The sequence below is a fragment of the Struthio camelus genome, chromosome 5 (assembly GCF_040807025.1).
Source record: "Struthio camelus isolate bStrCam1 chromosome 5, bStrCam1.hap1, whole genome shotgun sequence".
NCBI classification, from domain to species: Eukaryota; Metazoa; Chordata; class Aves; order Struthioniformes; family Struthionidae; genus Struthio; species Struthio camelus.
The window spans coordinates 33965170-33990159 of NC_090946.1; the positions used below are offsets into that span (position 1 = coordinate 33965170).

The 24990-nt window shown below is 39.8% G+C and overlaps 1 protein-coding gene across 3 annotated transcripts; it reads right to left on the reverse strand.

Annotated features, from left to right (window-relative positions):
* Positions 1–3885: 3885 nt before the first annotated feature.
* On the reverse strand, positions 3886–24405 carry ELF5 (E74 like ETS transcription factor 5). 3 transcript variants are annotated; one of them, XM_068944064.1, is made up of 7 exons: positions 24285–24405; positions 20060–20186; positions 13400–13633; positions 11000–11050; positions 9161–9307; positions 8046–8241; positions 3886–7440 (listed from the first exon to the last, which is right to left on the reverse strand). In XM_068944064.1, the coding sequence occupies exons 2-7, from the start codon at positions 20181–20183 to the stop codon at positions 7344–7346; spliced, it is 849 nt and encodes a 282-aa protein (XP_068800165.1). In that variant the 5' UTR covers positions 20184–20186; positions 24285–24405; the 3' UTR covers positions 3886–7343. The 3 variants fall into 3 exon arrangements, with proteins under 3 accessions (XP_068800165.1, XP_068800168.1, XP_068800166.1); XM_068944065.1 differs by having other exon boundaries at positions 4979–7920; positions 24285–24401; XM_068944067.1 differs by lacking the exon at positions 9161–9307 and having other exon boundaries at positions 4960–7440; positions 24285–24401.
* Between the last annotated feature and the right edge of the window lie 585 nt (positions 24406–24990).

The window sequence follows — 24990 nt, forward strand, 5'->3', positions numbered from 1 at the left end:
CACTGATACCTATGATTGAAAGTAAAATTGAATTTTATCAGTTAATGTGAGGTCTTAAAGACCTATTCCATGTATGTATATTCTGAGGACTATTGTGGCTGGAACAACTTTCACATGTTCTTCTCCAATGGTTTCAGCAGCCCTTCAGGCCAAAGAGACCTTGTTTTTAGTAACATGAAGTTAAAGCATGAAAAATTACACCTGAAAAAGCTGGGGATGCTGCGTTTGATTGTTTTGATTATGGAGTTTCTATCCTTCTTATTCTTGACCTTCCTTGTATGAGCTCCAAAGACAGTAGTGTGGTTTTTTTATTAATATGCATTCCTGCAATATCCAAGGGCAGTTGAATCAGGCAAAATAAACTCACCCAGTTATAATTTCTTTCCTCCAGCTTCTGTAAATCATAGTGTCATGACATCCCAAGAATACCACAGGTAACACCTGTTCTATTTCAGTGCAATTCCGGACTGTAAAACACAGTTTGACTGTGAGCTTTTGATTGCTTTTTGCCATGTTTAGAGTGCAACCTCCCATTCTTCCCAGCAGTTTCACTTTGTGCTTTCCCTTGCAAAATTCATACTCAATAAGAACATTGTATGCTAAATATCCCAACTATATGGACAGCAATTGACTCCTAAATTTTAAAACAGCAAGAGTTGTTGAAAATTGATGTGTATAAAATTACTCCTCTTGTAAAACATGTAAAATTTCTGAATTAACTTGGTGCGTTATCAGTGACGATAAAAAGTATTGTCAGCTATGCTTTGATTTAATATAGACTCTGGAGGGTTCTCTTTGCCAGCACCGTCTCATTTTGTCTGTAAGTTCATCTAAGCCCTTTCCGTTTCTTTAAAAGCTTTCAAACTTTGTGCTATGGGTGAAACAGTTTAACTGCTGGAAAACACCCAACTAGTGTTACAAGTTTTCTCCCAATTGTTTAAGGATTGAGCTCTTAAAATTTACAGCTGTTCAGAGGAACTTTGCTGGAGTAAAAGCAAAAAATGCAAAATAACTTGTGAGGCCTTATTTATAAGAAAAAGCTGTTTTCGGGAATGACACAAGAAAAGGTTTCCCTACCTGTAAAATTTAACATAGATTACTTTAATCTCTTCTCCTTTTATTACATTTTAGTTGCAGCATATAAAGATCTTGCAAACTGAAAGAAGAATTAATTCCAAGCTCTACAATAGGAGCATATGTGAAAATTTTATGATACTTTAAGGTTCTGGGTTTTCGGTAGGGACCCAAGCTGCGTGTTGCACGTGTCTACTTTAGCTCAAGTGTAGCCTCTGCTGGAGCGTTCCAGTACTGCAGACCGTCAGCTAATTATTGAATAGCTGTTTAGACTATGAAAAAAGGAATTGTGCTTTTGTGAAAAAATGATCTCACTAGAATACCAGTGTACACTGAGAAGAAAATGGATGCCTGCATCCTTTCAATGCAAGGAATGATCAGTACAATGCAAAAGAACCGAAAATATGTTTATTCTACCTAGTTTCAGTTTTGTGGAAAGAAGGATTCTTCATTTCTGATGTTATGCTGGTTATCACACCATGCCTTGCTCACAGATGTAGCCCAAGAACTGTACGTTATGGGTTGCAGAATGTCGCAGAGGTGAAATATTTTCTGATTTTTTATGGATATGGATGGAAATTTCCTCCTCACACATCTGGAAATGTGTTGAAGTGCATGGAGGCCTCTGAGGAAACCTGTAGAAGCTGCATGTTTGAAGGCATGGTGTGGATGCTGTTCTGTGCTAGCAAGCGTTGATGCTTTCCCATGGATGAGAGAATAAATGGGAGGGTTGGACTTCATGCCTATAAGCATCTTCTGACAAAGAGCCCACATGGGTGAAGAGCATGGAGGTTGTGATTACTACTGAGGTTTCAAGAGCAGGCGCAGGTTATCTATACAGTGCAGGTGGCAGGGGGAGCTGAGTGAGTTTAGTCCAGGAAATATTCAATGGCAGCATTATGGAGCTCAGTGCAAGCAAACTTATCCTGTGGGGAAATGATATAGGCAGGTTTTCACTTTCTTCTTCCCTCGTTGCAAACACTTGTGCAAAAGTCCATTCAGTTTGCTGAAGACCAATGTGTGGGCCTCAAAGGCTTAAAGAAACCCAAGAATTGAAACTACGTGTGGTTTCATTGTCTGGTCAGCTAGACGGGCATGATGCTGGCCACCCCTCTCTTTTATTGGATCTGCATATAGCATGGAGGGCTTGGGATGGAATAATAGCCAAGAGTGTATCTAGAGCTGAGAAATGAAATTTCTGTCAATTCTGGTGCTGATTTGCTTTACTGCTTCAGATGAAAACTTCTGTACTATTCGCCTGACCTGTATTCAAACTCTTTGGGATAAAAAGTGCTGTAGAGGCTGCCTAGGGGTGCCTCTAGAGGATGCATTTTCCCCCTTTCACAGGATTTTGCTGGGTAAATCCCTATGTTGTTCTGAGACTTTTCCCTTTAGTAATTATAATATTTTGTTTAGGTAAGAAAAAATTAGTATTTGGAGAACCGACAGTGTGAGATTGTCATTCTAACTTCAGTATTCAGTCCAAATTAAATCTTACTTAAAAACATTTGATTTTAACAGTTTTATATTCTAGGAGGTGACCGTGCATATTCACAAAGGCTATAATTAAGTTATCATTTACTAAAATTAAATTAAAAGAAAGGGAATAATGTTGCTGGTAAGGTTTTACTTTGTATTTAATGAGGACTACTGTAGTGTGGAATAAGTTTTAAGTCTGAACTTAGTTCAGAGATGAATTCACTTTATTTTATGATGCAATTAGAACACGTGCACATGTTGCAGTCTGTGTCGGCAAGAGAACGGGCTAACCTTTCAAAGCATACTGTTCAAGATCAGAGTGCTCAAAATTGCTGTCTTTGAGTAAATCTTCAAAGACATTACTGAATAGAGTAGAAGTCTAAACAATCTTTTTTTAAGCTTGAAGCAGTAATATACAATGCCTATACTTAAATTTGTAGCAGAAAGTAGCAGACTGATAACCCGGGGCAAGGCTCTGTTTTGTTAAGACTTGCCAGAGCGGGACAGCAAGCAGGCTGAGAGAGCTGAGGTTCTCTCCCGTTAGCACTGGTCAGTGCCGTGGCTCATTGCACAGCCACTCCATTTGAATCTGCATCTATTCCTGGGACTTAGTTAAATGTTTATATTTAATATTTAAACATCATTTAGGAACCTTGCTAAGCTGTTGCATACCATAGTCCTTGGCCTCCAAATTTCCACTGGGCTAGAAGCAGGTGGAGGTGGGGATCAGTCATTCCTAAATGACAATATCACACTCCTTTATTTATATTATGTCTAGAGGTGTAAACAATCAGCTTGAAATCCTTGCCCCAATTAGTAAAATGTGCGTCTGGTTTTATTTGAAGTGCTGACATGGACTAAGGCACTTTTCTAGCATCTGGGTTCAATTTTTGCGTCAAACCTCGCAATATGAGAGTTGAACCCAGACTTTACTGGAGAGTACCAATTTTTGTGTTGTTACACAGTGTAGCCAGGATTTTTGTTTAAAAGTTGTAAGCCAGCTTAGGTGCCTCCTTGTGAGAGAGAATCCCAAACGACGAAAGTGCTTTGGTGCAGAGTTACATGCTTTATGAAAGAACCATAATGTTGCCCCATTCTTCTGCCTCACCTGTACATCTCGGTGCTTTCTAGCAGCTTAGAAAGGTAGTTTGTAGGCGTCAGTATGTAAAAGGCATGATATTTTTTGTTTGAGAGCCTTAGTGTAATGTAGTGAAGCTAAATTTAATCCTTTCTGAATAAAATGTTTTTTTGCAATCTGCTTTGAGATTAAAGAAAATGGTCACTTGAACTGGCACTTTTAATGCTAACAGGCAAACAGTTTCCACAGTCAGAGGTATTTCGAATCTTTATTCTGTTGTGTGTGGATGCTTCAGTGGCATAGGAATGCAGCAGATGAGAAATGAAGCTGTAAAATTTTTCTGCAGTACTTTAGTCTTAGAAATAAAAGCTGTATCTCTCTGCTTTGGGAGGATTGTATTAAATCGCTTTGCTGTTTGTGCGCTACATTCATGAGCATAGGGGAATAGCTGAGCAGCCTCTGTGGCTGGCTGAAATCAGCCTCTGTGGCTGGCTGAAATCATGGGCAGATCTAACTGGAATAAATTATCCTAGCTCCATTAGAGTCACAACACTATAACAATTTATACTCATTGACCCTTTTTAAAACTCTTTCAGATTTTTATCAGATACTTCTGAACTGCTTAAACAAACCACTCCCTTCCAAACTGTTTTATGATGCGTGCTCAGTTAACAATATCTGAAATAACTTTGTGCTGACTTAATCATGTTTGTTCGCTAACTGAAGAAAGAAGCACTTATACAGTATTTCTTGCACTACTACTTTTTGTGTACCAGCATTCACAGATGCAGTTGCTGTAACCGCAGAGTACAGAGAGACCCTGCCCTTAGTTATCCTGAGCACCCTATCTGTCTAGATAGCCACTCAGGGAGAAGATTAAGATAAGGGACCAAAATTTTTCCTGGGGAAAACTGTTATAGAATTATCTTTTACGGGAATATCTTCTGTACTTTCATTTTTACAACATAAACAGGAGCCAGTTATATTAAGCTTTTGAATAAGCAGCTTCTAAGAGGTTTTGAATCACTCTTACATCCTTCTTACGTGTTTTACAGAACTGATAACCTAGAGATCTGTGTTGACTGCAAGAGTCGTGCCCTGGTGTACTGCAGAAAGAGACTGTTACAAACAATGTTTCATAATCTATATAAATTGTTAATTATGATCTATCAGTGCAGCTTTTCTCTTTAACTCAAGTACTTGCAGAAGAAAAGCACCAAAAGAAGGTGCATCTGTAGAAGCATTTCTGCCTTTGGCTCATAGACCTTTGTTGATAAAAGTGTAAAGTTGCTCTGGGTTCCTCTAATATAAGTTAGGAAAATATGAATGAAAAAAGCCACATTTCTTGCATGTTAAATATTTCATTCACATTGCTTACAGATTGCAATTGTCTGGAAACTGTACAAATCCAACAACAGATATCTTACAGTCATTCACATTTTAAAAACACATTTACAGTAAACCTACATATCTGTACTTCAGGGCGTCTTGGTTTGCGGAGCTCTTTTTGACTTGGCATAGGTTCAGTTGAAATGAGGGTCAGCTGCATGGATTTTGTCAGTGATGATTACTGAACATTGTCAGACTGGGAAATACAAGGTGATTGCTGCTAGTTTTCAAGATTTTGGAGGCTTGACTATTTGCAGCCCAAACTCAGTATATTTGTACTGTATCTAAAATTTGTGCAGTTTAGGTAGCAAAATATAATTTGAAAATGTTCATCTCTCGGCTGTGTGGCTTGTTATATGGGATTTAGTGCCCTTGTTTTGGCTCTGATTGATTTCTCTTTCAGCAGAGTCATTATCCATTAATAGGAAATAGGCAGCAGCAATAAACTTCAGAACACTATTCACAGTATGCCATTTATACCATATTCCTCCTATTCCTAAAGGGTTTATCCCCCAGCGGGAGTGCCTATAGCTGTTAGGCAGATAAAAACAAACACAAGTTTGAAAAGCAGAAGTAAGAGGAGTCTTTCCAAACGGGTATGCCTAATCTTTGGAAGAAACCTGGGGGATAATCATCTCTAATCTCAATTTTGCAGTTGATGTTGGATAGAGATGTAGCCAGGACATGGATTTCTAGGTTCTAAAGTCAATAGCAGCCATCCTGTGTCCTAGCCATTGCTCACTGATCCTGTGTAGTATGGTACCAACCTAAAATGGGATTGCAGCAACAGTACTTAGTCTGATAATTTCAATTCTTAAACAAACACTTGCTAGAAAACACAACTGCTATTGCAAACACTGCCATAGTTTTTTGAGTTGCAAGAAGTAGACTTTTCGGGTTGGGGAAAAAAGGAGCTCAACACTGAGCTGAGATTACATGGAAGGATGTGCTGCAGAGCTGTCCATTGGAAAGCAAGACCAGAGCCTCACTGAGACTCTCTGAATGGCACTTGAGGTAGACCTAAAATGGTTGATGGATTTACAATTGTTGCTTAAATTCTTTATGAGGGAGAAGCAATCTTTTCAAAACTACAGAACAGCTATGGTGCTTTCAAAAACCGCACTTGCATTCTCATACACCACCTTTCATTCTAATTTACTTATTGTAAGATCGATGTATGGAGCAGTGAGGGCACTTACCACACATTAATTTTAATAGTGTATATGCAAGTGTATGTCATAGGCTGCTTTGAAGAATGCAACCTATGTTTGTATATAAAACCCTCTCCTCTCCACCTTTTGCTCTATAAAAGCCTCTCCACAAATATTCATTTGCATTTCAAAATTAATCTGCTTCAGCAAATGCTTGTACCCTTTCCAGAGCTGCTGCTTCTGAATGCAAAAGTGACTTGAATTCACCTTCACGAAGGTTAGTAGAAGGCAAATTCAAACTTCCATGCATGAGAATTTGTGGAAAATGAACTTGGATTTCACAAAAGTGAATATTTGCCCTCAAAATTCTTTATAATAAAATTTATATTCATTCTGCCAAATAACAAACTGATGTCATGCAATCAATCACAACACACCAATGAAGCGCAAACAGCAGTGATGAATAATTGCAGTTAATTCTTTTTAGGTGCAAGAAACAAATATGCCTAGTATGTATGTGTGTATTAATATCACTGCATAGATGGAGTTAGAAGCTAAATGAGGTGACTGCCTGACAAATAATTCAGAATAGAGTTTTATTTCTGTATAACTAGGTTGACTGGGCATTTTAAGTCCAGGCCAGTACAGGGGACCAAATTGTTCATTTAGGACAGCACAGTGGGTTCTAGCATATCTGAGAAATGTAATGTTCTGGAGTAGAATGGATCAAAAAAGTGGTTTTCTAATTAAAGGAAAAATATACTTTTTTGTATTCTTCAAAAATATAAAAGCCTAACTGGGGAAAGCCTCCAAATAATCTTTTTAAAATGTCAGTGAAATGAGAAGCTGTTTCATACTGGTCAGTGATCATACTGGCAGAGGGAGAGAGAGAGAGAGAGAGAGAGAGAGAGGTTTTAGATATGACTGTTAGTCTTAATCTGTTGAACAGCAGCAAAGATATTCCGAAGGGCTTACTTAGAGATAGCGCTTGGCAGAAAGCACAAATTCAGATGCTGTTTTTTTGTTGCTCTAGACTATCTCTTGAAGCAATGGTTTAGTCCAGCCTGGCAGAGAAGAGCGAGGCAGAGGAAAAGCCCACTCATAAGTGTCCATTGCAGCTGGACTGCTTGCTCTGTGGCATGTTTTGTGCTGAGGCTGAAGCACGGGGCAGTTCATATTTTGTTCTCCTGCCATCCGTGGGCATTCTTTCCAAACTTGTACACCAGCCTTCTGTCCACTCTTTCCAAAATTCCAGTTTTATAATAGTATCTGCAGTAAAAAAAAGAAAGGAAAAAGAAAGAAGAAAAAGAATGTAGTGGTAGAACTCATGTTACAGGAATTCCTTACATGGACTTCATGGTAGGAAAACAACATATGAGTGAATGTGTTACTTCCAATCAGAGAGCTCCTTTCTGTCTATTAAATTACTATTGTGGGTTTAAAAAGCTTTAAACTTTCCAGGGGCCTTTGGCGTAAGTCTTTCACTGTTTCAAAAAGACAAAGGAATGTTCTCTTTGGCTGGTGTTTTTTTTTCTCTAAGATTACCACAAACCAGAAGGAACTGCTAGTGTTACTGCTAGAAGAAGAAAAAAAAGAGGGGTCATTTTGCAAGAATAGTAGTACAAATTGTCCGTTGAGGTACGTTGGGGTAGCTTTGTTGCTTTCATGAGAGTTACAGCTCTGTACCCTGTGGCATCAAGCCTGAAGATCCTATTTGGGAACAAAGGAGACCGGGGTCTATCTCATGACCTGTAGAAATAAACCGAAAGAAAATACCAAAGAACTGCCAACCTCAGTTATCAGGATAACCATGAGAAATGGATGCTGAGATAGAACTCGCTTGAAATGAGGGACATTTCCACCCATTGACTCACCGGAGAGCTCTGCTCAATTTTTCATATGTCATTCTGTCATTTTTCTTCCTTTGTCCCCACATCTTTGCCAGAGCTTCTGATTTAACAACCCGAAAAATGCCTTGTCCCCTGTCCTCCCATTCGAGAATGCCACTGTTTTCTTCAGGAGAAAGGAGAAGGTCTCTTACAAATTCCCACAAATGAGAACTCTGCAGGTCTTAAACAGGAAGAAGACAACTATTAAACAATCTTTTTCTTATTCATGCCAAAGTACTATAGCAGAATTATACTTACAGTACGTTTTGTCACTAGGTAGTCAGCCTCATTAATTGATTAAATTATCTTCATTTAACTTTCAAAATTGTAGTGCATTACTGCTATATAAGTGGACTCAAATTACCCACTCCAGAAAAAAATAAATCAGGACCTTGCAAACACAGCTGATGCTAGAATCTGCTTTTTGCTCCAGAAACTACTGAATTTTACAGTCTTGCAAAGTTTTAGTTATCTCGTTCACAGGGTCAGTTCCTCTGATCACCAGTAACTTTCGCAGACTATCCAACTTGAAGTTTTTGTAGTAATTTTTGAGTTCCTTCAAAATGTTTTAAATGGAAGACTGCAGCAAACATTAGATTGACTGAAAACGAGACAACAATATGGGGAGTTGCAGTCCCTATTTCCTAGCATTGCTAGACCCTTCTCTCTATTGTTTCAGCTCTGTTCAGAGTCTTGCCTGAGCCTCAGATGTGCCACGAATGAGTCCAGGTGCTGAATGGAGTGAATGTTGAATCACAACACTGACCTCAAACATTTAAAAACCATGACCACTGATGTCCTCGGATAAATTTAAGAATAATGACAATTGTAACAATATCTGAGGTTCCTTATTTGTTTTCTGTTTTTAGGCTATTTTCAGCTTGTGTTTTCTGGAACTAAGGTGGCTGGAAGCACTTTAAAAAGGTAATGTGGCTTTAAGAAAATCATAAGAGCTGGTAGCACTTAAAAGCCAAGCCTCAGTGAAGTTTCCTTTATTGGTGGTGTCATTAAAGTCTCTTTTGATAATCACATGGAGCTGAAGATTTGGAGCAACATGGCCTGTGTAATCTTCTTAACTCCAGTTTCTGATATGTACTTACTTGTTCTACCATGACTGTGACATTCCTGGCCGTTGATGCCACCTGCCCTCATGCATGCCTTATCACTGGCTGGCACTGAACTGCAGAATAACGTGAGAAGTGAAGGAGGTACTCCTGAGTCTGGTGGCAACTTGGTCAAAAGGTCACCTATTCAAATGCCATGCAACATTAAGTCAAAGTGGGTATGTATGTGAGCTGCTAACTTTATCTTTTTAATAAAGCTCTAGCACAAAGGTAAACCCAAGTAAATAATTAACACAGACTTGTATGGCTTGCAGCCCAATAAAACACATGAAATTTTTGTCAAAGTTCTGTTAAAAATATTTGCATTCTGTGGGCTTATTGAGTTTAGAGCATTGTGTGCATGCATGAGATGTGCACACAGAGATATGCTCTGTGGTGTGCAGTCTGAAGAGTTCTTGGCCTAGTGCTGTGCAGTGGTTCAAAGAGAGCAAAGCACTGCCTCAGTAGATGATTGCGAGATTTGACAATGTCCTTGCGGAAACAATCAATGCTTGTATCAACATTTCAAAAGTGTTTGTCTCAATACTGTGGTGGTGCAAAAAGCAATTAAAAGAGGTTATTGAATGACTGCAACTGGAAGGGGAACAGAGTCTGCTAACAACACTAATGTGAGGTCTACGCCCTACAAAAAATGCTGTCTATTTAGTATACACTTAGTGAGAAAGGTGCAATCCTGTGAGAGGATTAAGCAGTGAAGACCCACATGTTTACTTCACTGGATAAATAGTAGTGGGCTAAAAATAACAAAGTTGTAGAACTTTTGTGAAGACAGGCCACAGTTTTATACTGCTATTTACTACTGTGTTTATGTTTTTAAGAGCTGACCTCCAGGAATTTAGTTGGATGCATGTCAAACCATAATAGGCACTAAAAGGTGGAAGCAAGCTCTATAAGTACATGCAAGGATAGCTGATGCTGAAGTGATCATGCTTTTAGTTATGAAGGTTTCATAGCATATACAGAGTCTGCCGCTGGCCTAAAAGAGCATGAGCTACAGTTTCAGAGAGAGGCAGTGCCACATCTCCAACCAGCAGTTAGACACTACCCTGGAATATGCTTTTTTTGACTGCCCCTGTGCACGGGAGTCTGTCATGTCAATGAATCTGTTCTGTATTCTTTTGCTGGCTGAAGGATTTGACCAAGGGCATATCCCTCATTGCCTAAATCCTGTTGTGGAGCACTAGTAAATCTAGCCACAAAGACTAGTTCCACAGAACTGGCTGAGAGTTATTAGACTATTAGAGCTGGTGATAGTCGGAACTGACTGATTACAGAATATTTTGATTGCACCTAGAGGCAGTTGGACACCTGATTTCTTCCTAGCTTATCCACATCCCTCCTTAGCAGATAAACAGCCAGCTCTGCTGCGTTTTTGTTTAGGACGGTATAGGGTCTGTAGCTGTGACTACAGAGTGGGGTAGCCCACTAGATGTACCACCTCCCTCAAAAATTCCAAGTATTCTCATGGGAATGAAGCCATGTTTCTGCCCTCTGGGAATCTGCTCTGCTCAGTGCTTTGCCCTGCTCAGTGCTTTGCTCCTCAGTGAAACTGTAAGACTCTAGGGATCCTGCTTCCCTTCAAAATGCCAATTCAGAAATGTTGGGATCTCTGCTAATCCTTATGTTTCTTTATGTATCTTTATGCTAATCCCTACATACTGCAGGGATTTCAGTAAAACCATTAGAGTGGCAGCGAATGGCCTGAATGTTTTTCATTTGTAGAAATCTCTTGACCTGCTGAGTAGTGCTAATCTTTGAATATGCTGTGTGTCTCCTTTTGAATGGAGCTTATTGCGTACAAACATATTTACTTACAGTTCTTGATAGATGGCTTTGTTTCTCCTGCACCAGTAAAAAAAGAGATGCCTATGGGGGGAAAGCACAACCCAGTGTTCAGTTCTTTTCTTTGCAAGCTGCGGAATGACTTCTCAACTGAAATTTAAAGCAAAGTCTTACCCTATTCCGTAGCTGATTGTGAATATAGCTCAAAACAAAAGTTACAGAAAATGCAGGATATAGAACCATGAAACCAGTTTTTGGTTTGTCTGTTACTAAAGTGATTTGTCCCTTCCACTGCTCTGACTACATCTGTTTATTTTTATTTTGTTTTCTCACCCCTTACATCATTTGAGTCTGTGTGTCTCTGCTCACCTCTCTCAAGCTCACTTGTTTCATGTGTACCAAGTTTCCTTTCCCTCTGGTATCTTTGCATTTTGGTTTTGCTGTCATGTCTATTACATTTTCTCCATTTCCTTGTACTTAGATTAGTCCTTCCTCATTCCAACCCCTTATCTCCTTTAAAACTACTCCTGCAATCTTTCCTGCCTCCTTCCCAAACTAAAGATCATGTCTGCTGCTGGAAATCAGGTGTTCACAGGGCTGGAACTTGTCTGCATCAGTAGGACAGCATCACCTTTGTAAAGGGGTCATTACATTCACAGCGTACAATTAAACGCATTGCACAAACAAATCTATTTTCAAGGCACTTAATTCATGTTGCAGAGTCCAGTGCACAAAATTGGAAAAATGATGGAATTAAACCTGCCTGTGCAGCCATAATTTGGCCCTTTGTTTAAGTGTGTTATGATAAAGTCTTTCATTACTGGACCACATACTGCTCTTCTCACAGGATCATTGCCTTATGCAACGCATAGGGTGGACTGATATGGTCTACCATATTTCATTTACTGCCAGCCGCTCAATCTCTGCACTGAAAACAATATGTTAATTTTCTTAATGGGCTTTCCTACTGGCACTGTATTCTTTAATTCCTTTAATAATATCCTTATCTCCTGCATCTAACAGTCTTCTGAATGGCTTGTCTGACATGAGGCATGAACGCTGGGAGGAACACTGATGGAGGTGCCTGCCAGTCCTAAAGGACAGCCCTTTGCCAACATAAAACACAGGGTCATTTTGTTCTTCTGGCAGTCTCTAGTCTTGCTCACCTCTCCCAGTCTTGCCTGTCCTAGAAGTAACAGTCTCATTCAGTGCACAACCCTAATTCACTCTGATAAGAACTGTCCAGGATCTCCCTCTGCACTGCCCCGCCTCCAGTTTTCTCCCCCCATATCTGTTGTGTCCCCGTGTCACCTTCTGCTGCTACTTTCTCCCTTCCTTGTCTCTGCTCCTCACCCCCCGCATGTGAACTTCTTCCCCTCACCATGAGGCAGTCTGGCGGTAGGTGGGGGAACAGCGAGGGACAGCGGAGCTGCTGCGTGTGGTGGCCGCGAGGCTGCTGGCGATCCAGAGCTGTTGGCCGTGTCAGCTCCCTGTGGTTCGCCAGGATCGGCATGAGCAGTGCGGGAGCACCTGCATGCTTACGCCATCCCTCCTTTTCCAGCAGCCCTATGGCAACTCCAGTTTGTTCAAATGGTCCCCCAAGCTAGAGCAGGCTTGAGTCGCTGAGCGCTTCAAGCAGCTAAAACGCTCCTTGATTTCTCATCTGTTAGGGCATGGGGAAATGACCTGAATTTCCCTGCTTAATGGAAACTGTTTTGCTCATATCGTCACAACGGACCCTGGGGGAATTACCCTAGTTTGGCGTATACACTACTAAGCTGTGGCAAGTAGTGAATATAGAAAAAGGTCATAAAAAAAAGCGTATACACTACTAAGCTGTGGCAAGTAGTGAATATAGAAAAAGGTCATCTGCAGCAGAAATTTCACTTCTGTTTCATTTAGATGAAGCTATCAATAGCTTAGAGGTTTTTTGAACCTAACTTAATTTAAACAGTAATAAATCTTCCAAGACAAGGTTGAAAGTAGTAAAGTTTTTGCATTCAAGAGTATCATTGTACTGCACTGACAACAACCCCATTGTACAAAACTTCTTTCTTACTTTCCGAGAAGCAGAGCAAACTTCAGTATTTTGAGTTAAGAAATAATTATGTCTTTCTATATACAGTCTGGATTTTGCAAGTTGACAGGTTTCAGTAGAAAGGCCAAAGAAAGAGCAGTCCTGGAGTCTGCCTGGGGATTTGTGTGGCTCACACAGCTGAGCCTGGCCTGCCTGTGGCTGGGAGGCCCAAAGCCTTATTGACCCTGTCTTTGCCTGCCACGTTCCTGTGCGCTCCTCAATGCAGTATCTAGGTGGTCTCTGTATTTTGCCTTCCTTCAGTGCTCACAGCAATAAATCCCACATTTTCTGCTAGCATGAAATTCACACAAAAATGCAATACTTTGTGTTTTGCTTTTGATTTCTGGAACACTAACCATGCATCCTGATATTCTGTAAGATGAAATACAAGTATTCGCCACAAGTGCCTGCAGCATCTAGGAACTCCTCTTGCGTCATGCTGCACAGCTGTAAGCCGTTGATATTAAAGTGGGAAAAGGGAATGCAGTTGGCATCTAGTTTGTACTGGTCACAGCAAAACTGTAACCATTCACAGACATTGTGCTTACTCCAGTATTCTGGGTGGATGGTTGTCCAGAAAGGATCAGAATCTGCAATATATTTGACAAGAAAGAAGAACATAGCAATGCAAAATTCATCGTACACTTCATTTGAATAAGCATGTTTCAAGCAAAACTAATCCCTCTTCCTTATTCTGATTGCCAACTTCCTTCCTTCTTCCTTTAGAAGACATCAAGTCCTGCTTCTTGCATTTTGCTGTCTAGTATAGTCCCAACCTTTTGTATTTCAAATATTGTTAGTAATTACTGTGTCAGACATCACAGAAAGAAAAACTGCTTACACATACAAGAGGAGACAACACGCACCTCAGATTGGTGGTTCAAGCAGAAGAAAAAAGGTCAGAGGGTAGAGTTTGTGAGAACTTGGAACGCTGTGAAAAAAAGGTGTGATGGGTTCCTAGACTGAAATAACCCTGGGAGTTATGCGGTACAGTTCAGTGACCCCAACAACACTCTGTAGCTAAATGCTAAATGCTAATGGCTAAATGCTGCTCATTTTAATTTTTTATTTATTTTTCTTATAATTCCAGTGGATTCTTTGACTCCTTTCACCTAAAATAATACTGTTAATGTTGTAATAGGGGATATTTTTTATTAGGTTAGAAACTGAAAAATATATTACTCCTAACACTCTTGTCATTCGGAAAACAGTTCTGATAGATAAGAGGAAAAGTAAAAAAGTTTCTAAGTAAAACTGTCAGGAAATTATAACCTGAAACAGTTTCACCATTAAACACCAAATTTTTTAACAGGCTTCTCTCCTCAGCAGTGCAGTTACCAGGAAAATGTGTAGAAATGTGAGTATAATTGTAATACATGTCTTAAAAAAGTTTTCTAGGAGAATATGTTTTAACTATTTCTGACGTAAAATCTATGCCTGGAATGATAAATCTATTTGCTGCAGCTAATTAGGATAGTCTGTGATTCAAAGATTTTTTTTTTTTAGAATCAAAAGACAAGCCTGTGCTACGGAAGCTGGTTGGGCATACAGTCTCTGTAAAAATCTGTTTTTTCTTTCTGTAAACTGGACTATTACATACATGTAAAGGTCTAATCTCGCAGTCTTCTCCTGTCAGATGTCTTTGCGTGTGCAGCTTACGTTTTTTGGGTGACTGGAAGAATTATAGCCAACGCCAAGACAATGCCCTTTCTGTATCCATTCAGATCAAGCTTAGAGAAAAGAGAATGGAAGTCAGCATCTTGTACTCATTAGTTTCATAGTTCATTACACAATTTGCTTCTTTTACTTTAAAGTTCTTAAGGAAGACTAGTAATTTCTCTCAGACAAGATTCACAGGCAGCTAAAGAAAGCCTAGCCTTGAATTATTGCTTTAATAGCTTTAAAGATTCTAGAGGGATTTTTTAAAATTTTGCCCGTATCACTCCTTATATCCCTAGAGTGGCCCCAATTGCAGAACAGTAAGTAGCAATGGGAAGGCAATCAAATAGCAGGTGAATGAGGCTAGCATAAATAAATCAGAAATAATTTAGTTTATTTTCACATCTCACAGCATAATATTTGACTTGTATTTCACAATTTCTTAGTCCAGTCATCCATTATTTATTATTTCATTTTCAAATGAATCTCAGACATTTGATTTTAGGCACTGTTTATATGAAATTGTAATTCAAAATAGGTTATGATAGCACTGCAAGTAAAATGAATTGTACCTGTCATTTGTCTAGACAGCCAGTTCAGAGTGCAAAATGATGCAAATAGGCTGGACGAGTTCCCGCAGTAAAATTTATTCAAAGGGTTTGAAATTGTGACAGAATAACTGAAATATGGATCTTGCATGGGCTTCTCAAAATAATTAATACTTCTAAGTAAGTAGTTCTAAAACTTTACAGGGGAATTTGTGGTTGCTTTCATGGCTCATTCCCATACTATAAATATCTTCATCTGTATGCACATACAGAATTAATGTAATACTGAACGCTGTGTTTTAAACCCCGAGATGCTACTGTGACATCCTAGAAAAGCAAAGAAGGTCTGAGTCTGGCCTTTGGGCCCCATTGCTTGAGGATATTTGAATCTGAGATTTTATTCAAGCTCCTATTTAAAAGGGAAATCAGGTGAGCTTGACTGTGGATCGGCTTCTATGAGCCCTGCAAACTGCACACACCTGGCTGTGTCGGAGTCGGAAAGCTTCCTTGTGGGAGAGCGGCGGTGCTGGAAGCACCTGGCTCACAGGCCTTCTGCCAGCAGAAAAAAAGCTCTAAAATCAGGCATGAGCTCTGCAGGAATCCCAGCTTTAGAGGCTGCTCAAGAAAAGCAGAAGACTGCATCGATCTCTTTCTGGACCAGGCATACTCATTCTTTCAGCCTCCAACCTCCCTTAGGAAAACCAGAACATCACCCACATCCTCAGTGGGACAGATTTACGGGCGGAGGGGCCTCCCTACGGCGGCGGGCACGAATCCAGCCCTGTGTTTCCCATGCTGCTGTGAGCGGCTGCACTGAGTGAGCCCAGACCCTTTTGCTGCATTCGTGTGCAGTATGCTGCTGAGTGACAAGGTCACAGCTTTATTTTTCTATCTGGAAGAGTGTTTCATTGCTGTCTTAACGCAACACGAGAGACAAGCAGAGCTGTCTGTTCTGCTGTTCCACAGGTGCAGTGAATAACTGTGAAAGACTTTGGCCATTGGTCCTGAAACTTTGACTTGACTGTGATAAAATCGGCTGGCTGGCAGTATAAATGCCGCAGCAAGTTTCTTTCGTGGAACAGCTCTCCTCTGGACTAGTTTCCCTGTTTGCTTTGGCTTCGGAAAGGATCTTTTCTTTTTGGAAAGTTCCAGGGCCCCGTAAAGTGCTGAAGTACATAATGAGCGTTCGAAAGGTGCAGACACCAAGGCCTGGCATATGCATAGGCTCTTGCCTTTCATTTCTTATACCAGAGTTTAGCTTTCCCATCTCCTGGGTGATGAACGTGACCAAAGTATTATGTCACTTTGAATATTCTGGTGGAAGAAAAGATCAGCCATAAGACAGAGGGGCCGCGAAAGATTTTCGGGTTTTGTTTCAGAGAACAAGAAAGGCCCAGGTAGAATTTCATGCCGCTATACAAAAACATTTGTGTATCCCTCAGTGGCAAGGACATGCCAGAAATGTGTCTGAAACTGCAGCCTGAGGGCAGACAAGGAGACCTGGAAGGAGAATGGTGGGCAGTTGAGGGTGGAGAGGAGAGCACAGAATTCAAACCATTTCCTTGCCCTTCCTCCTGTTTTAAGGTGATTTTCACCTCCCTTTCATTCGCATTGACTAGCCCATCATACCTCTTCTTGAGCCTGAATATTTTAACCCTTAAGTGCTGGCCTGTATCCAGCCCTCAGGGAATGCCATTAGTTGACTTCATTTTCCAGGCTGTGCAGATTGTTTCAGTCCATAGGTTTGATTTATGTCCCATTGCTAATGTTGCACTGCTAAAATGAGACTGCTGACTTGCAGTGGATGCAGCAGCGGTGACAAACAAAGATGTGGAAGTCAGTAAGTGTCAAGCAGGTTCAGGATCACGGGCTAAGTAAAAAGTAGCTGTCCTGATTTTCCTAGGATGTACTGATTTCTGCATGGCACATGCAGGTGAGCTAATGTAGTATAAGTGCTGACAAATACTGCTAGCAGCCATAACAAAACTGGACGGATACATCAGAGTCTGCTTATATATAACCCCTTTCTAATATATTATTTTGGCCCATGTTTTTGTCAGTTGGAGAGGATACATTTCATTTAAACATAATGGTTCAATTTTTGGAGCCAGGATTTCCATACATTTTTTGTATTATTTTCTTAGTGTTTTTCTCTTTTTCATCCAGTGCTGGAAAATGAAGATGAGAAATGAAAAGATGCTCCAAAAATATAAATCCTGATATATTCCGATTGCCAGAAAATAAAAATGACCATAAGTCGTTTTCCATTTTGGAGATGGGAAATTATGGAAATGTTCCCCATTTTACATGGAAATCATAAAGGCAGCCTAACCCTATTGTTCTTCTCATAGGAACTTGAGAAAGACTGTACTGTCCTAGACCAAAGGTCCTTCTAGGCCAGTGTCCTGCCTCTGACTGGGTTTAAAGGAACAATTTCACATTTTTAGAGAAAATGCTTTAGAAACTTACCTCAGGCTTTTATATAAAAATACTAGGCGCCTTCCTAGCACAGTTGAGGCAGTCAGGCAGGCAGGAGCTGAGTCCAGCAATAGCCTGTATATATTTTTCTGTCTCTTTCTAGGCAGTCTTGTCATTCCTTTTTCATCTGAAGAAGTAATATGTTTAAACTTGAGCTTATACTTCATTTCTAGCAAGTACAGAACAGGCTTTTGAAAAACGTAGGAATCACTATCTTTAAGCTTATTATAGTGACCGGAAGCAAGTGTAGGCTGAATGTTATTTTACCGATCTACATTCTTCTCTGGCTTCAGAGTAAATTACTTTTTTGTTCTAGGACTGCTTAGGCAACGCTGGTGGCGCTGCAGTAATAATTTTATTTACGTGTACTAGACATGTTAAATGTACTCCTGAGCTACTGTGGAAGGAAGGAAGGAAGGAAATGGTAAGAATACTCATAGATTCTGTGAGGTTGGTTTAAATTTGATTCAGGAGGGAAATTATTGTAACCCTGAAGGACTCCTGGGAAGGCTAAGAACTTCAAAACTGAGCACTCATAGAAAATATGTGGAGGAGGAAACATAGCTACTGCCATGCTTGGAAAGGGCTAAATATTTCCTCAGCTCAACTTTGCTTAGCAGGAGTGAACTCTGACATGACGTTGCACAAAACTGTGGGTCTGAGAGCTCACGAAGCTTTACACTTAGTTACAAGTGGGGTCTGAGTTGATGTAATTGCCAGGGTATACATGCTGCACTGCTATTCTGCTGGCTGAATTCAGAGCCGCACAGCTGTTGAGTCACAGACTGTATGCTGTTAACAACGAGCAGACTGTACAAACGCTAGAAATTGTCAAAATGCCTGGGATGGGCTGCTCTGCCTTTGGCAAATGCTGATCTTCTAGTATCAGAACTTGCCTTGAGATTATTTCAATCTCACTAAAATATTGTTTGAAAAGGTGGAAGAAGGTTGAGTAACAAGGAAACCTATAATAAAAGTCGAGGCATAACTGGAAGAATTATTCTGACTGACCCAAAATTAACTTTAAATTGAATCATACTAGATATTTAAAAATACATTTTTAGAATTTGAAACAGAATACTTTCTATGATTTCTGTAATTTCAAATAAAATTTAGAATTCCAGTTTAAGATGGAATGAAAACTAATACTAAAACAGCAGAATGTTTTGAAATGAAAATTCGATTCCTGCAGGGCTTTAAAGACAGCCATTCAGCTGAAGCAAAAAGCTTTATAGCCTGCCTCCTATGTCCCAGAAAACATTGGATGAACAGACTTAGCAAGACAGAAACAAAACACTAAGTCCTTGATGGTCATGGATTAGCACCATATAGAACCCACATGGAAAGTTCTGTTCCTTATTACTCGAACTGTGCCTTGGCAAGAGAGGTCTTTTCCATAAGACCAACAGTGTTCTTGTTTGAAGGGACAAAAATAGCTTTGTAGGAGAAAAATATTGCAAGAAAACGTAAATCTTGCCCAGTTTGGACCACAAGTCTGGCCCGGTAATATCGGTGGATTATGCTATATTTCTTTTTAGAGCCTGCTGAATGATTCAGACTAAGTGCAGAGAAAAAGAATATCTGGATTGTTTAGGAATTTAAGCGAACTGTTTTGAAAAGTAAAGATTTCTGATGAGAAATGCTGAATTCTGAATAGGGGCCTGGCCTGGCAACAAGTCCTGTGAAGTGTAGGGCTTCCACACTTGCAGTTAGAGAATTGCACACTTAATGTTGCTGTATTTGCCACTGGGAAGTGCTGCTGCGCTATTACTGATGCACTCCTACAGCCACAGAGTTCTCTGGTGGTTTTCAGAATCCTAATTCTCTACAGCTAAGCGTGTATTTACCTGGTCATTGATATTCATTACAAAGGAGGCATTTAAGGAATTGCAAATCTACTGAATCAAATTACTTTTCCATTGTATAGCTACAGTTCAACAACATGGGAGTGTTTTAAGTGACAAATGATGGGGCAAACAAAAGGAGTTGAGAGTAGTTGTCCTGCACCTCTTACTGAAGCACACTGTCACCTGGGAGCGCCTGCTTGAATTATGTGTATCACCTTGCCAAATGAGAGGAAAACATGACCTAAATACAAAGAGCTAAAGCCCCTAGTTGATACTACTCTACCTCTGCACCTTTATCTTGCATGTCTGGTTGTATGCTTGAAAATCTCAGTAAGACTAGAATAAAAGATCAATATATCAGTGAGCTCAGCTGCATGCTCCAAATCCATAGACTCTTTGCTACATGATTAGTCTATAACTAAATTAAATTCAAATCAGCCTTCAATTTTTGACATTGCACACTCTTTTCAGTCTGTCTACATACCTGTCTGATGACCAAAGCTGGAATAATCATCTTCAGTTGTGCCAAATAATTCTGTCCAAGACATCAGAGGCTCACAGACCATTGCGTTTGATAGAAATGTGCTGTGGGTTGCTGAGTCCAGCATTGCCTTAAAAAATTAACATATTATTTGAAGATGAGAAGACAATATTGAGAACCCAAGTTATAGATCTGTAAGGTGCTATTGCCCGCAGTCCCTAAATTCAACTGCAGTTAATGATGGTCCTGAAAACTGCAGTGAAGGGACTAATAAATTCAGCAAGAATGCAGCTGATGAAGATCCATGCGTAGATGTAAAGTAAAAGCGGTTGGAATGACATGTTCCTAGGGATTTGATAATGCAATTTGTGCATATAAAAAATAAGCGGGGATTTTGTATTATATTGTGCAGCAACTCAGAACTGATAGAAGTGCCACTGTTTTGACTTTCTAAATTGTTTGTGAATAGAGGTGACATTGGGCATAAACTCATTCATAAACTGCTTAGAAACACGTGGTTGAGGTTTACATCACGGTCTAGTGAGATCACTGGTAAAATGTTTTGATCAAGTCCCCAAGCAGACATAGGAGAAAACATCATCCTCACCCTAAGGGTGCTCACCATATCCATGGGACACTGGCCACAGATGTTAGCCAGTCCAGAGTGCAGGGTGTTTAACAAAGTCTGAGTGAAAAATGCATTTACAAAAGAGATAAGAAGCTGAGAATTCATGAGAAAAATTGGGAAACCATTTCAGAGGACCTAAGCTACAGGGAAGACCTTGGACCAAAAGTGAGATGAATGAAGAAGAAAGTAGTTGAGAACAGGTGATACTACAGCAAAGTAGAAGAGGGGCAGAAGAAAATATGACGCTTGAGATAAACTAAAGTAGGTACAGAAAAAAAGAATTATCAGTCCATCTCTCTCTCTCTCTGTATATATCACATACTTGCACACACATCTGCACACACATGCACTTCTCAGGTCTTTTTAGCTAAGGCTGACGATGCCCTGCCCTCAACCTCCCATATGCGGTTTAGTAGAAATGACGATGGTTTAGCTGACTTGAAGGAAAGAATTAAGTGGAATTTAAACTCAGAGTTCTATAGGTTCTCGTTCACATCTGCTTCCTTGTCTGGGAGAGACAGGAATCGTTTCTTGGACTAACTGCTGTGAATGCATAAATACAAACTCAATGGACCTGACTTTGGCTCTTGCCTTTCAGACCTCAGACAAAACTACTCAAGTCAGTTTTGGCTCATCTTCAGACCTAAGCTGCTTCTGCCTTTCATAACTAATTCCAGCTTGGGCAGTTTCTAGCAGAAAGAAACCTGAGCTAGTTAATAGCATAATATGATCTTGAGATCTATAAGATGTATGTTTAATCCAATATTAAGTATTTTAAGGTCAAAAATTGCCCAAATAGCCGTACATACTAAAAAAATGTGAAGGATTCAAACATTTTCATGGATAAATTATAGATATGAAAGAAAACTCTGATCTTAGTCTAGATGAAGCAATGATGACGTGGGGGATGTGGAAACATTTGGGATGCTCTTGAAGTCCTATGACATACTGGAAGTCCCATGGAGGGCAAGGTAGTATTTCAAAAGCATCATATTGCCACTTAATCATATCATGATGAATGCAACATATAAGACTATAAACCATTAATCATTTAGCAAAGGTATTCAAAGAGTCTATTCTTTATGCATTGCTCCGAAAGGATTTAGTGTGAAATACTTCATGCATGTATAGAGGTACAACTGTGTTTTTCGATGAACACCATATATTCTCTGAGTGATTCAGAATTTTACAGAATTCATATGAAGTGATCCATATTAATCTACCAAGTCCTGTCTCAGACATAAGAGGATTACCAGGATTTAATATTAGAATTTGTATTGATCTCAGTAGGATTTTTTTATTCCTTCAGCTTAGTGGGCCACACAGAAAAAGGTACCCAATGTCATTCACAGACAATTTAGAAAGTCAAAAACAGTGGCATTTTTATCAGTTTTGAGTTGCTGCAGAATGTAATACAAATGTAAATAAGCACAAAATGCTTATTTAATTTTTTCTCTAATTGCTTTGAAACTTGATTCCCATACTTGAATGAGATGATGCTGGCTTATTATACACAGAAGTTCTGAAATTCAGTGTCAGGTAGAAGTAAGTCAAACATTCTCTACCATCATGCAAGTGTATTGAACCAAGTCTCTCAGAGAAATAAGGAAACTGAGACCAATTCATGCTTACCACCCATGCAAAAAAAAAAAAAAAATTGTTTCCCTTGAAGGAAAACCGTCTGGATGCGGTTTTGGCCCTCTTGAAATCAATGGGAATTTTTTCATAAACCTCAACAGAAGAATTTCACCACTCATTAATCACCAAGGGGTGGCAGGACAGACACGCAGAAGACATGAGCAGAAACTCACAAAAGAGCAATGAAGAAGTCAGGAAAATATGAATCTCTGACAACCCACTTCTGTAATGACAGGACACTGTCTTTGTGTAGCAGATGATCCCCGTTTAGCACTTCTGAAAAAGGCAGAGGCCTCCAGCATGTATGCAGTGGCAATGACCCTCTGCAGCCAGCGTAGCCCCTGCTTCCTGCAGCATTGCAATGAGCAACCCGTTGTGATTGTACGCTGGTACCAGCTCAGTAGACAGGAATCACCCCCAAAAGCCAACTGCCATTTGAAGAAATGAGTAGAATCACTCCCAAGATAAAATGGTAGTGCACTGTTTTAAGCCTAATTGCTGAAAGAACCTGTTCTGAGTATCTTTCACACTTAAAAAAAGAAGAAATCTGGGAGCTCCCTGCACCTGCCTCCCCATATTTAAAATTTCACACAGAGAAATATCTGGAATGAAATCCCAGTCCTACTCAGGTCAGTGAGAATTTTCCCATCAAATTCACCAGAGATAGAATTTCACTGTTTATTTCTACTTTCTGGTAGCAAAAAAAAAAATCCTATCTGACAGTTTCACAAATTTGAAGAGTTACTTTTTGCTAGAAATTCAAACCAAAAACAGAGAGGAAAGTGAGTGCAACACATTCTCTTTACAGTACAAATAATTTCTCCGTTGACCTTTTTTTAAGGTAGTGAAAAAATCATTTGGAAATAGTTACTGCTTAGATAAAAGAATACGCTACCTGGAAGATTATAATTATGTCTCCATCTGGGTAAGATTTAGCTAGAAAATTACAAAGCTAGTAGTATTTGCATCATTGTCAGTGTAATGGTAATGACAGATTGGTAAGTAGATTTCGTGCCTTGTTTATGAATTTTCATGATGATTTTTCCAAGGCTGAAAATAGATTTGCCCAAGATGAAATGACACCTGGGAAGATATATGAAAGATGTATGAACTCTGTTGCAATGCGGGGTCAGAAGCAGAGCCAAACCCATTAGATATGGGGAAGGTTCAGAACTAGGCACATATCTGATTTTGTAGTCTACCCTGAGCAAAGCTTATTTTTCTAAGCTAGGAAACTAATTTTGTGTAGTGGAAAGGCAGCCTCAGCCCCTGCTGTACCCAAGCTCACAGGCATGGGACAACCACTGCCAGCCTTACTTCTCATTAAAGGGCTCAAGCACACACTGTGGCAAGGAAGAAAAGCCATTTGGGAAGGAAAAATCCTGTTTTATCTGTATAGAGTTTATATTGTTGCTCCCACGTAGAGCTATGTATGTTCCAGAAAACAATGTTAATTCTGAATATCATTAGCAGAAGCAGTCTCTTTTCAAATATTCTGTGCAAACAGGATATTGGCTTGGGTCACTTCAAATAATTTTTCACTATTAGCTAGTGCTGCTTATGTACACACATACATATCTGCTTAAATAAACTTTGGGGAGGAAGAAGGGGGAAGAGGCAGGCAGTTGTTTAAACACAGAAGAGCTTTACAGTATTGGTTTTACTCGAGCTGGTGCCGTGCTGGAAGAAGCAATTGATTAGCTGTCACATTACAAACATTCTATTTTAATTTAATGAGGCAGGCTCATTTATTAAAAAGTATTTGCTGAAGTTCATGCATGTCTTCTCAAATAATTCATTAAACCAAAGTCAATTGTTTATCATCGAGAAAACTGGTGATGCACAAACGAGAATGGCAGGCAGTACATTAGTTGGGTGCCTGATAAATCTTCACGGCAAAACCACTTTGGCAGCCTACAGCTCTTTTTAAAATAGTGACTTCAATAAAGAAATGGAGCTTACGTGCAGGTAGGCGCTTACTCCTGTTGCAGCAGTTAAGTCCAGAATTAGGTCGCGGGAGCAAGGGAAAGCAGGTGGCTTTAACAGCAGCACAGCCCGGCGCTTTGGAAATAAAGCCACCTGCAGGACTGTGATATAGGGAACACCTTACAGACAGGTTCGTTTGGTTTTTCAAGTTCTTATACACACCCCTTTTGATGACAGTGATAATATATAGTATAACATAGCCCAGGGAATCGGGGAGAAACATTCTCAAGCACAGAACGTTTACCTTTACCCTGTATTATTTTGTTCTCCTCCTCTAAAACGTGTTGATTTATGTAAGCGTGACTGTTGGGCCACGCTAAATAAACGCGCTATGTTTAAGCACTTGAACTATGGAGATTCTTTCTCTTTCGTGACCACGGCATGTAAGAAGGGCTATCATATTTCATTCAGGGCTCTCAAAGCCCAGGAAAGTGGCATTCTCACCATTTACATCTGGCAAAGACCAGGATGCAGAAAGGGGACTTACTTAAAGTCACCCAGCAAACCAGTGACAGTGTTAGAGAAAGGACAATGTTCATCTGCTGTTGAGCTACATCTCTGTCCAGCAGAACGTGGTGCCTCTGAGATCCACAGAAATATGTGCTAGGTTCTAGCCCAGATGTTGCTGCCTTTAGGACTTGAATGACTGTAACGTGATTTGAATTTTCATGAGGAGGATGCT